Source organism: Piliocolobus tephrosceles, chromosome 2 (assembly GCF_002776525.5).
Source record: "Piliocolobus tephrosceles isolate RC106 chromosome 2, ASM277652v3, whole genome shotgun sequence".
In the NCBI taxonomy this organism is placed as follows: domain Eukaryota; kingdom Metazoa; phylum Chordata; class Mammalia; order Primates; family Cercopithecidae; genus Piliocolobus; species Piliocolobus tephrosceles.
The window spans coordinates 41,638,528-41,651,009 of NC_045435.1; the positions used below are offsets into that span (position 1 = coordinate 41,638,528).

Sequence of the window (12,482 nt, forward strand, 5' to 3'; positions counted from 1 at the left end):
CCTGTAATCCCAGCTACTCAGGAGGCTGAGGCAGGAGAATTGCTTGAACCCAGGAGGCAGAGGTTGCGATGAGCCAAGATTGCACCACTGCACTCCAGCCTGGGCAACAAGAGTGAAATTCCATCTCAAAACAAAAACAAAAACAAACAAACAAACAAAAGGACAGTATTAGAGTAAAAAGGCAACCCAAAGAATGGAAGAAAGTATTTTCTCTCATGGATCCAGACTATTTAGGAAACTCCCAAAACTCAACAACAAAATACAACCCAATTTGGCCAGGCACGGTGGCTCACGCCTGTAATCCCAGCACTTTGGGAGGCCAAGGCGGGTGGATCACCTGAGGTCAGGAGTTTGAGGCCAGCCTAGCCAACATGGCAAAACCCTATCTCTACTAAAAATACAAAAAATTAGCTGGGTGTGGTGGTGGGTGCCTGTAATTCCAGCTACTTAGGAGGCTGAGGCAGGAGAATCGCTTGAGCCTGGGAGGCAGAGGTTACAGTGAGCTGAGATTGTGCCACTGCACTCCAGCCTGGGTGACAGAGCGAGAATATGTCTCAAAAAAAAAGGAAAAAAAAAAAAAAAATATATATATATATATACAACCCAATTCAAAAATGGAAAAATGGGCAAAGGACTTGAATAGACACTTTTCTGAAGAAGCACATGAAAAGATGCTCAACATCACTCATCATTAGGTAAATGCAAATCAAAAGTACAATGAAATACTGTCTCATTAGAATGGCTACTATGAAAAACAAACATTAGGAAATAAGCATTGGTGAGGATGTGGAGAAATTGGAACCATTGTGCCCTATTGGTGGGAATGTAAAATGGTGCAGCTGCTGTGGAAAACAGCACAGTGGTGCCCCAAAAGATTAAAAATACAATTACCATATAATCCAGCAATTCCGCTTCTGCCAAAAGAATTAAAAGCAAGGTTTCAAAGAGATATGTGCATATCCATGTCATGGCACCATCATTCACAATAGGTAAAATGTGGAAGCAATGCAAATGTCCATCAACAGATGAATGGATTTTTTAAATATGATATATACAAACAATGGAATACCATTCATCCTTAAAAGGGAAGGAAATTCTGTCATATGCTACAACATGGATATATATATTGAAGACATTATGATAAGTGAAATAAAACAGTCACACAAAGAGAAATACTGTATGATTCCACGTATATGAGGTACTTGGTAATCAAAATCATAGACAGTAGAGTGATGGCTGCCAGCCGCTGGGGCAGGGGGAAACAAGTAGCTGTGGTTTAATGGGTACGATTTCAGTTCCACAAGATGAAAAGAGTTCTGGAGGCTGGTTTTACAATGTATGTGAATGTACTTACGACTGAACATTTTTAAACCATCAAGATGGTAAATTTTATATCATATATATTTTAACACAATTTTTTTGTTTGTTTTTTGAGACAGAGTTTCACTCTTATTGCCTAGGCTGGAGTGCAATGGGGCGATTTCGGTTCACCACAACTTCAGCCTCCCAGGCTCAAGCGATTCTCCTCCCTCAGTCTCCTGAGTAGCTGGGATCACAGGCATGCACCACCACACCCAGATAATTTTGTATTTTTGGTAGACATGGAGTTTCTCCATGTTGGTCAGGCTGGTCTCGAACTCCCGATCTCAGGTAATCCACCCATCTCGGCCTCCGAAAGTGGTAGGATTATAGGCATGAGCCACATTGCCCAGTTTAACAATTTTTTAAACTGAAGAATAAACACATTCTAACAAATATGAATGATCCTCAATATTGATATCTAATTTGGGGTTTAACCAAAATCAAATCTCTCTCTCTCAAAAGTCAAATACTATACATATGCCAAAAGGCAAGATTATCAGCAGTCAGCATAATATTTTTTAAAACAATCAGGAGTCATCTTATATTAAACTTTAAATTCTCCTAAACTTTTGGCAGTGGTTAATAGGCTCCAACCCTGAGGCAGCAGAGTTTTAAGAAGAGCAGACTCTTTTCTTTTCCCACTAGAACATCTCAGGTCTACATCAAAAGGTGAAAAAGAACACTAAACACACCACTGGCAGCCCCTAGGCCGTAGGTCTGAGAAGTGCATCACTGCAGAAAGGTTTCAAATACACTCAAACTAACTCCAAGTCTAAACAAGGAAGAGAAAGTGAGACCACAGGATAACTGCTATGCTATGGCTTTTTTTTTCTTCTTTGCTCACTGTCAAAATTGAGGTGTGTTTTAACTTAATTTAAAATATTGTACTGCATTATAATTGGGGTATTTTATGAAGGAGAGATAAAAGTAGAAACTAAGTGCAGCAAAAGGTGAAAGAAAAAGCTACACATATCAAATTAAACCCAGCCACTACAAGGTCTGAAAGAGGTCTGTGACAGTGCAAAAATATGAATCAGCAATGAAAACAGATGATACACTATGGAGCTCTTCCAAAAGGTACAGGAAAAATGCAGAAGAAGGTAAAAATCCTAAAAGAAGATAAAAAGAGTCAACCCAATGGGTTGAAATCATCAGCCAACAAAAATCACTCAGTCCTCAAGGCATTTTCATAAAATGTAAGTTTTTATATATTTATGTACTAAGACAGAAAATAAGAGAGACAGCAGGAAATCATCAACCAAAAGAAAGTTCAAGAAATCACCTAAGCACAAGCCATTCAACATCAGGGTTGGTTATGAAGCCCTCACTAGTTGACACATACATATATATATGTATTAATTATACATTCTGGCCACAGCCAAGCATTTTGATTTACCATCTGCTCCAGTGACAAATTCCCTGAATTCTGAAAGCACATCCTGATAAAGCAAGTTATTAATATCTCCCTAGTCAAAGAGATATCACATATGAATCATAAACTGACCCTGTCAGTAATCCAGTTACAAAGAAGGAAAAAAAATAAAAGCATAAAATCAGCTAACATAAAAGCTAAAGAATACAAACAGGTACACAACAATAATACCAGTAGGGTTGGTAGATGATATAAAACTGTCAGTATTAAAGCACAGAACAGTGCCAAGAATAACACAACTGAACACCATAATTGTTAAAAGGACACATTCAACAGATTCAAAGATGGACTACCCTGTTGAATGGCAGATGAGACCAGGGACCTTTTAAAGAGAGACCTACTTTTTATTTTATTTTTAAATATTATGTGTAGAGACGAGGTCTCCCTATCTTGCCTAGGCTGGTCTTAAACTCCTGGGTTCAAGCAATCCTCTCACCTCAGTGCAGGGTCAACAGATACAACAACTTTTTTTTTCTTTTTTGAGACACAGTGTTACCCAGGCTGGAGTGCAGTGACTCAACCCTGGCTCACTGCAACCTCTGCCTCCTGGGTTCAAGTGATTCTCATGTTTCAGCCACTCAAGTAGCTGGGATTACAGGTGTGTGCCACCACACTCAACTAATTTTTGTATTTTTATTAACAGTAGAGATGGGGTTTCACCATGATGGCCAGGCTGGGCAAGTAATTTAGCCTGTCTGTGCTTGTTTCCTCATCTGGAAAACAGAGATAATCGTACCTGCAATAAATGGAATGTCCGTGTCCTCCTAAAATGTATATGTTAAAATTCTAACACTCAACGTAATGGTATTAGCAGGTGGGGCCTTTGGAAAGATTAGGTCATGAGGGTAGAGCCCTCCTAAGTAAGGTTAGTGCCCTGATAAGAGACCCCAGAGAGTTCCTCTCCTCCTTCCACCATGTGAGGACACAGTGAAAAGACAGCCTACAACGAGCCAGGAAGCAGCCCTCACCAGTCACTGAATCTGCCAGTTTCTTAATCCTGGGCTTCCCAGACTCCAAGACTGTAAGCAATTCACTGCTTTTGTTTATAAGCCACTCAGTCTGTGGTACCTTGTTATAGCAACCCGAACAGACTAAAGACAGTACCCAATTCACAAAGTCATTGGGAATATTTAATGGGTTAATGCATATCAAGAGTTTTTAAAGTTGCTTGGCTCACAGCAAGAGCTCAAGTATTACTTTTCCACCATTATTTTTAGATTTAAATTTCCTGATGATGAAAATTATACATGCTAAATGTACAAACGCTGAAAAAAATTAAGTAAATGTAAATCATCTGTATCCCACTACCCAGCGCTAACCACTGTTACTATAACAGTATACTTCCTTATCACCTTTTTTCTAGGTGTGATGCATCCGTGTTACTGAAACAGGTCAGAGAGCTAAGGATAAGAACCACCCATTGACTTCCTCTGGGGCTCTGTCTACCCTGATCAGAGGTAGCTGGTACTAGGTTAAAAATGACGTGTTTACTGATAGTGATGCTTACCTCAGCTGTAAATAACTTAGTTCTGGCTGCTATAACAAATGACCATAGACTGGGTGGTTCGTAAACAACAGAAATTTATTGCTCACAGTCCCGGAGGCTGGGAAGACTGAGATCAAGGAACGGGCAGATTCGGCGACGGTCTGCTTCCTGGTTCACAAACAGCTGTGTTTCACTGTCTTCATATGGCTGGAAGAGAGGAGATTTCTGGACTTTTTTTTTTTAATAAGGGCACTAATTCCACTCACGAAGGCTCCATCCTCATGACCTAATCACCTTCCAAAGGCCCTTCCACCAAACACCATCACAATGGGATTAGGTTTCAACATATGAATTTTGGGGAGACAGAAACATTCAGTCCAAAGCAATAACTAAGAAAAATAGGGTTATAATATATGGCCTGTTCTCTTGTGCTTTTTTTCTATAAAAATACTTTTAAAATAACAGCACAGCTATTCAGAAAACATTACTTTTTATTTAAATTACAACAATATGTTAAGTTTGAACAGTGGTCCAAACTGAGTAACACATTCATGGTCCATGAAATTAATTTGGTGGGTTGGGACCAACACTTTTTTTTTTTTTTTGAGACAGAGTCTTGCTCCATCACATAGGATAGAGTACAGTGGCATGATCATGGCTCACTGCAACCTCCACCTCCTAGGTTCAAGCGATTCTCCTGCCTTACCCTCCTGAGTAACTGGGATTACAGGCATGTGCCACGATGCCTGGCTAATTTTCGTATTTCTAGTACAGCTGGGCTTTCACAATGTTGCCCAGGCTGGTCTCAAACTCCCGACCTCAGGTGATCCGCCCGCCTCAGCCTCCCAAAGTGCTGGGATTACAGGTGTAAGCCACTGCACCTGGCCTCTAAAACCTTTTTTGACACAAGGTCTTGCTCTGTCACCCAGACTGGAGCGCAGTGACATGATCATGGCTCACTGCAGCCTCAACCTCCACAGTTCAAGTGATCCTTCCACCTCAAACTCCTGAGTAGTTTGGGACCAAAGGCGGAGATCACCACACTAGGCTAACTTTTTTATTTATTTTATTTATTTTTTTTATTTTTATTTTTTTTGAGACGGAGTCTCGCTCTGTTGCCCAGGCTGGAGTGCAGTGGCCAGATCTTGGCTCACTGCAAGCTCCGCCTCCCGGGTTCACGTCATTCTCCTGCCTCAGCCTCCCCAGTAGCTAGGACTACAGGCGCCCGCCACCTCACCCAGCTAGTTTTTTTGTATTTTTTAGTAGAGACGGGGTTTCACCGGGTTAGCCAGGATGGTCTCGATCTCCTGACCTTGTGATCCGCCCGTCTTGGCCTCCCAAAGTGCTGGGATTACAGGCTTGAGCCACCGCGCCCGGCCCAACTTTTTTATTTTTTGTAGACTGGGTCTCCCTATATTCCCAATGCTGGTCTCAAGAGATGTACCTCAGCCTCCTAAAGTCCCGAGATTATAGGTGTGAACCACTGCATCCAGCCCAATGTTTCTTTTTAATTTAAAAATATAGAAAAGAAAAATATCAGAAAGTATTGCATGAAGTAATGGCTAAGTATTTGTAAACGTGGTGAATTATCGCATTTTCATTATGAGGGTTAAATATTACAAGGAAAACCAATTAGGGGCTATTAAATAATTGTTGAGCGATTAGATAAATGGGGTAGTTTTGGGGTCTAATGAAAGTCTTCTCTGTGCTTTTAGTCAGTTTCTAATGAAAGCCCTCCTGCAACAATAATCACATACTGAAGTATGTGTATGCTGATTATGACGTAAAAGTGTATTTTGCTTTGGGAGGCCAAGACAGGAGGATTGCTTGAGGCCAAGAGCTCGAGACCAGGCTAGCCAAAATGGCAAAACCCCATCTCTACTAAAAAAAAAAGAACAAAAATTAGCCAGACGTGGTGACACGTGTCTATAGTCCCAGCTACTCGGGAGGCTTGGGCAGGAGAATCGCTTGAACCCAGGAGGTGAAGACTGAAGTGAGCCGAGATTATGCCATGGCACTCCAATGTGGGCGACAGAGGGAGACTCTGTCTCAAAAAAAAAAAAAAAAGTATTTTGGGTTGGGCATGGTGACTCACGCCTGTAATCCTAGCAATTTGGGCGGCTGAGGTGGGAGGATCACTGGAGCCCAGATGTTTGAGACCAGCTTAGGCAACATAGGGAGATCTTGTCTCTACAAAAAAATAGAAGAAATTAGCCAGGTATGGTGGTATGTACCTGTAGTTCCAGCTACTCCAGAGGCTGAGGTGGGAGGACTGCTTGAGCCCAGTAGGTCAAGGCTGCAGTGAGACGTGATCATGCCATTGCACTACAGCCTGGGCAACAGAGCAAGACTTGGTCTCAAAAAACAACAAAAAAAAGAATATGTACTTTGTACTGTGAGTCACCTTCAAAAAAATCTGAGAGCCACTGAGGTAGAAAATGATTTTTAAAATTTCTTGGGGCTGTGTGCTGTGGCTCACTCTTGTAATCCTGGCGCTTTGGGAGGTGAAATGGGAGGATCACTTGAGACCAACCTGGACAACAAAGTGAGATCTCTTCTCAATCAATCAATAAAAAATTACTGAGTATGACTTTACCATCTGCTGCTAAAGTGATGAATTCTGTAATTATGCCTATAAGCTTTCTCTTCCTTTTTAATATTATCCTTAACCACAGAATGCCTCAAACCTTACTCACAATCTGGTCTACTCCATAAGGTTAGTTCTCTGCTGCCAATCAGTGAAGGTATTCAATGTGCACCGGAATTTTTAACCACCAGCTGTTCAATCACTCTGCTCCATCAGCATTCCCAGGTCTAGAGCATTCTCCCTAAAAATCACTTATGAATTCCTCAGGTAATGGGTTTTCTCTGGCAAATACTGTAAATGTTTTTTTCTCTGGCAAATACCTGTCTGTTAACTGCCAACTCAATGGAATCTAAAAAAGTACTCTGTCCTCCACTCCCTTGCTATTTCCTCTCCTTCTGCTCAGGGTAATTACTACTTTCTTAGAGAATGAATTCCCTTCTCATATTTTCCATTTTCCAAACTATTTTAAATAGAACTGACTATAGCTTTAAAAAATTGTACAGAAAAAGAGCTTACATAGAACTTACATAGAGTTTAAAGAATCCCGATTAGTGGTGTTAAAACCAGAAGAGTCTTGCGACTTTTTGGCAGCGCAGTTTCCACAACCTCTTGGGGTAGGATAATTAGTACAAATTACTCTCCCTCTTAAAATCTACAGTCAAAAATAAGGCCGGGCCGGGCGCAGTGGCTCACATCTGTAATCCCAGCACTTTGGGAGGTCGAGGTGGGTGGATCACTTGAGGTCAGGAGTCTGAGACCAGCCTGGCCAACATGGTGAAACCCCCTCTTTACTAAAAATACAAAAATTAGTCAGGTGTAGAGGCACAGGGCTTTAACCCCAGCTACTTGGGAGGCTGAGGCACAAGAATCGCTTGAACCCAGGAGGCCGAGTTTGCAGTGAGCCAAGACCCTGCTACTGCATTCCAGCTGGGGCCACAGAGCAAGGTTCTGTCTCAAAAAAGAAAAAAATGGTGGTTAAGCAAGCTTTTTTTAAATCTCTTAACTCTATTTGCCTAGACATATTTGTAGTTAAAAAATGGACAAATCAACACATCTTTTTTTTTTTTTTTTTAGGCGGGGTCTCGCTCTGTCGCCCCCGCTGGGGTGGAGGGGGCGGGTCTCCGCTCTCCCCGCGCCGCCCCCCAGGTTCACGCCATTCTCCTGACTCAGCCTCCAGAGTAGCTGGGACCACAGACGCCCGCCACCTCGCCTGGCTAATTTTTTGTATTTTTTAGTAGAGACCGGGTTTCACCGTGTTAGCCAGGATGGTCTCGATCTCCTGACCTCATGATCCGCCCGTCTTGGCCTCCCAAAGTGCTGGGATTACAGGCTTGAGCCACCGCACCTGGCCCAACACATCTTTCAAACCTTTTTTTCGTTTTCAAAATTACAACTTGCGCTGGTCTGCAGATAGTAAGTTATCTCAATTTATTTTCACAATCAGTTACAGATCAAATTCTTTGTTCTACTCTTTTCCCCCTTCTCACTACTGCACTTGACTAGTCTAAAAAATTACAACTTAGTGTTAACTACACTAAAAACTTTAAAATACAGTATTGGAACAAGGTACAAGACTACTTTAAACTTTTTTTAATGAAGCAAAATGGCTTAATGGAAAAAGCACTGATTTCAATGCCAGGTGAACCTCGATTCACATCCCAGCCTGCTACTGACTAGCTTGTGACCATGGTCAAATTACTTCTCTCTGAGCCTCTGGCTGGTTCCATTTACCCATCTATTGGAAGTAATTTTGAGAATTAAATGAAAAGTAGAGCCTCACTGCGCACAGCACACACAAAACGAACTTACTTTTCTGCCCAGACCACATTCCTATCAGTAACAGCTACAATGAGGCCATAAAAATATTACAGTAATTCTCAACTGAAGACAGACTGAGAGAGAGTATAGAGAGAGGTGAAGGGATGTGAAGACCTTCAAAGGATGGGTTTTTAGTTTGATTTTCTCTTTGAGGAGAGAAGAGGGGAAGGGAAGGAATGCACTGAATGTATGTTTGTTTAAACACCTAGTAGTTCTGAAATATTTGCTCAAATAGCTTGTGTCTCTTTATGAATTACTAAATTAGGGAGTTGTTTTAAGAAACCACATATGCCGAGCACAGTGGCTCATGCCTGTAATCCCAGCACTTCAGGAGGCTGAGGCAGGCGGATCGCCTAAGGTCAGGAGTTCGAGACCAGCCTGGCCAACATGGTGAAACCCTGTCTCTACTAAAAACACAAAAATTAGCCGGGCATGGTGGCACGCACCTGTAATCCCAGTTACTCAGGAGGCCGAGGCATGAGAACCGCTTGAGCCTGGGAGGCAGAGGTTTGCAGTGACCCGAGATCATGCCACTGCACTCCAGAATGAGCGACAGGTCAAGAGACTGCTCAAAAAAAAGGAATAAAAATGTCAGGAAGGCCGGGCGCGGTGGCTCAAGCCTGTAATCCCAGCACTTTGGGAGGCCAAGACGGGCGGATCACGAGGTCAGGAGATTGAGACCATCCTGGCTAACACGGTGAAACCCCGTCTCTACTAAAAAAAACAAAAAAACTAGCCGGGCGAGGTGGTGGGCGCCTGTAGTCCCAGCTACTCGCGAGGCTGAGGCAGGAGAATGGTGTAAACCCGGGAGGCAGAGCTTGCTGTGAACTGAGATCCGGCCACTGCACTCCAGCTTGGGCGACAGAGCGAGATTCCGTCTCAAAAAAAAAAAAAAAAAAATGTCAGGAAATAGTATGTAACTACAACTTATACTGTATGATAGCATCCCTGGGTTTTCAAATATTTAGAACTACATATACATAGTGTTCTTTTAATTAATAAGAGACATATATAAAGTCTTTTAAATTAACATAAACAGAGTTTATATTCTAGTTGCAATTTCATATTAATTAAATACCTAATGGCAGGGTTTGGTGGTGTGTACCTGTAGTCCCCGCTACTCAGCAGGCTGAGGCAGGAGGAATGCTTGAACCCAAAAGTTCAAGGCAAGTCTGGACAACACAGAGATACCTCATCTTTACCAAAAAAAACAAAAACAAAAACAAAATACAAAACTTAGCCAGGTGTGGTGGCATGCACCTGTAGTCCCAGCTACTCAGGAGGCTGAGGCAGGAGGATCGCTTGAGGTCAGGAGGTCGAGGTTGCAGTGAGCCATGACTGTGCCACTGCACTCCAGCCTGGGAGACAGAGTGAGGCCCTATCTCAAAGAAAAAAAAAAGTACACCCAAAAAAGTCTTCATGCTACCTTATATACCTAGGTATGTTCCTCAGCAGGCAAAACTTTCAAATCCCTAAGTCCCTGCTTAGTTGGTCTCTAAACTTAAAAGGCTTTCAGGCCGGGCACCATTGCTCACACCTACAATCCCAGCACTATTGTGAGGCCCAGGTGGGCAGATCGCTTGAGCCCAGGAGTTACAGACCAGCCTGGGTAACATGGTGAAACTCATCTCTACAAAAAATACAAAAATTTGGCCAGGCATGATGGCTCATGCCTGCAATCCCAGCACCTTGGGAGGCCGAGGAGGGCGGATCGCTAGAAGTCAGGAGTTCAAGACCAGCCTGACCAACATGGCAAAACCCCATCTTTACTAAAAATACAAAAAAAAATTTAGCTGGGAGTGGTGGCGCCCACCTGTAATCCCAGCTACTCAGGTGGCAGAGGGACAAGAATCGCCTGAACCCAAGAGGCGGAGGTTGCAGTGAGCCAAGATCTCACTACTGCACTCCAGTGAGGATCCGTCTCAGAAAAAAATCCAAGATCCAAGATCTCACTACTGCACTCCAGTGAGGATTTGTCTCAGAAAAAAAATAAATAAATAAAACAAAAAAAAATACAAATAAATTAGCCGGGCGTGGTGGTATGTGCCTGTAGTCCTAGCTACTCAAGAGGCTGAAGCGGGAGGATCCTTTGAGCCTGGGGGGTCCAGGTTGAAGTGAGCTGTGTGAGCAATACACAGAAAAAGGAGACTTTGGGCAGGGTGGTCTGATGTGGAGCACTGCAGTTAGTTTCTTAAAGGCTTCAAGATAAGCAGGTCTACAAATCTTGCATTATATATGAAAACACTTTGGAATGAAAGCACTTACAAATATAATGATACATTTTTCCCCTTTTCCTCAAGCAAATGAAAATCACTAATTACTAAAGGGTCTTCAAAAAGTACATGGGATATCAATAAGTCTCCAGTGGGAAATATAGCACTTCCCCCAAAACAAAGACATTACAGCCAAATAAGGAGTTTAAAAAATGTCTTCTCATTTGTACCTTTTCTTGAAGCTGACACTTTCTTCAGTTTCCTGACGGCAGCACCAGACCAACACCCTTATTGCCCCTGACCTGCGCCTTACTCTAGTCCCCCATTCCCTTCCTTCTCAAGCACTACTACCGATTCCCCACTGTGTCCCTTTAAGCTCCTCCCCAGCAAAACACCTTAGCAACTGCCTGAAACATCAGCGTTCCTCTCGCGGTCCAGATCTCCCGGCTACGCGACAACTGAAAATCCCCTCCTCCAGCCTCGCCCATCCCGGGCCCGCAACCCGCGTCCCTTTCCCCCCCCCCCCCCGGCAGTCTCGACACTTCCCTCAGTCACCCGCAGCGCCTGGCGCTCGCCCTGCACCCAGCACCCCGTTTTTCCACTAAGCCTCCTCTCACTGCACCTGCGGACCCCGTCTCTCCACCTCGCTCCCCCTCACCGCTGGGCCTCCCCGGCCGAGCCCACTGGCCCGCGCCAGCCCGGCCGAGCCGAGCCCAGTCCAGCCCGGCCCGCTAGGCCACGACACAGGCCACGAGGGCTCTCCCGCCCCTTCTCCTCACCGTGTCGACCCCGGAGTCCTCTTCTCCGGCCCCCGCCGCTTCCTTGCCGACCGCAGCCCCCAGCCCAGCGTCTGGGCAGCCCAGCGGCTCCAGAGGCGCAGGCTGGAGCTGCCGCTCGGGGTCCGGAGGTGCTTGCTCCATGGCTGCAGTTCGGCGCGGCGAACCCAGTGCGCCTGCGCCGCCGCGGCGCCCGCGGCCAACCAGTGTCTCCGCTTGCGATGCCCGCCCCTCCGCTCGCCATCGCCTAGCCCCTGCTGGTAGACCTGGAGGGCTCCAGGAGCTGCAGCTGGAGGCGGAGCCCGGGGTGGGGGGACACGCAAGCCTGCGGAGGACCTGGTCAGCTGCTAAGCCAGGAGACCCAGAGAGCTGAGAGAGCTGGTGAAGAGAGAGACAAAGAGAAAGGCAAGGGGAAAGTGAACACCTGAAGTAGGTACGGCGATCCTAAAGCCAACGAAACTCAAAAGAAATTGGAGGCGTAGTCTGACCTACTCCCTCTGGGCCTCTGCCTTGCCTGTTGTTATTGAGTCTGTTCTCCCGGAAAGATCAGAGCTCCATAAATTATTAACTTTCAGCAGGCCGAGTAACACATTCAGCAAAAGGTAATACTTGGCAAGTTATGGATTTTTTGTTTTTTGTTTTTTGTTTTTTTTCCTGAGACGGAGTTTCCCTCTTGTTGTCCAGGCTGGAGTGCAGTGGCGCGATCTCAGCTCGCTAACCTCCGCCTCCTGGGTTCAAACGATTCTCCTGCCTCAGCCTCCGGAGTAGCTGGGATTACGGGCGCCTGCCACCACGCCCGGCTATTATT

At 44.5% G+C, this 12,482-nt stretch overlaps 1 protein-coding gene across 1 annotated transcript in view; it reads right to left on the minus strand.

The window, feature by feature from the left end:
* The window catches only part of SNX4 (sorting nexin 4), a 79,683-nt gene extending 67,829 nt beyond the window's left edge, over positions 1 to 11,854 (minus strand). Inside the window, exon 1 of the mRNA XM_023215228.2 lies at positions 11,678 to 11,854. Coding sequence (XP_023070996.2) covers positions 11,678 to 11,818 — 141 coding nt within the window. The 5' untranslated portion in view covers positions 11,819 to 11,854. The remainder of the gene's footprint in view (positions 1 to 11,677) is intronic.
* Between the last annotated feature and the right edge of the window lie 628 nt (positions 11,855 to 12,482).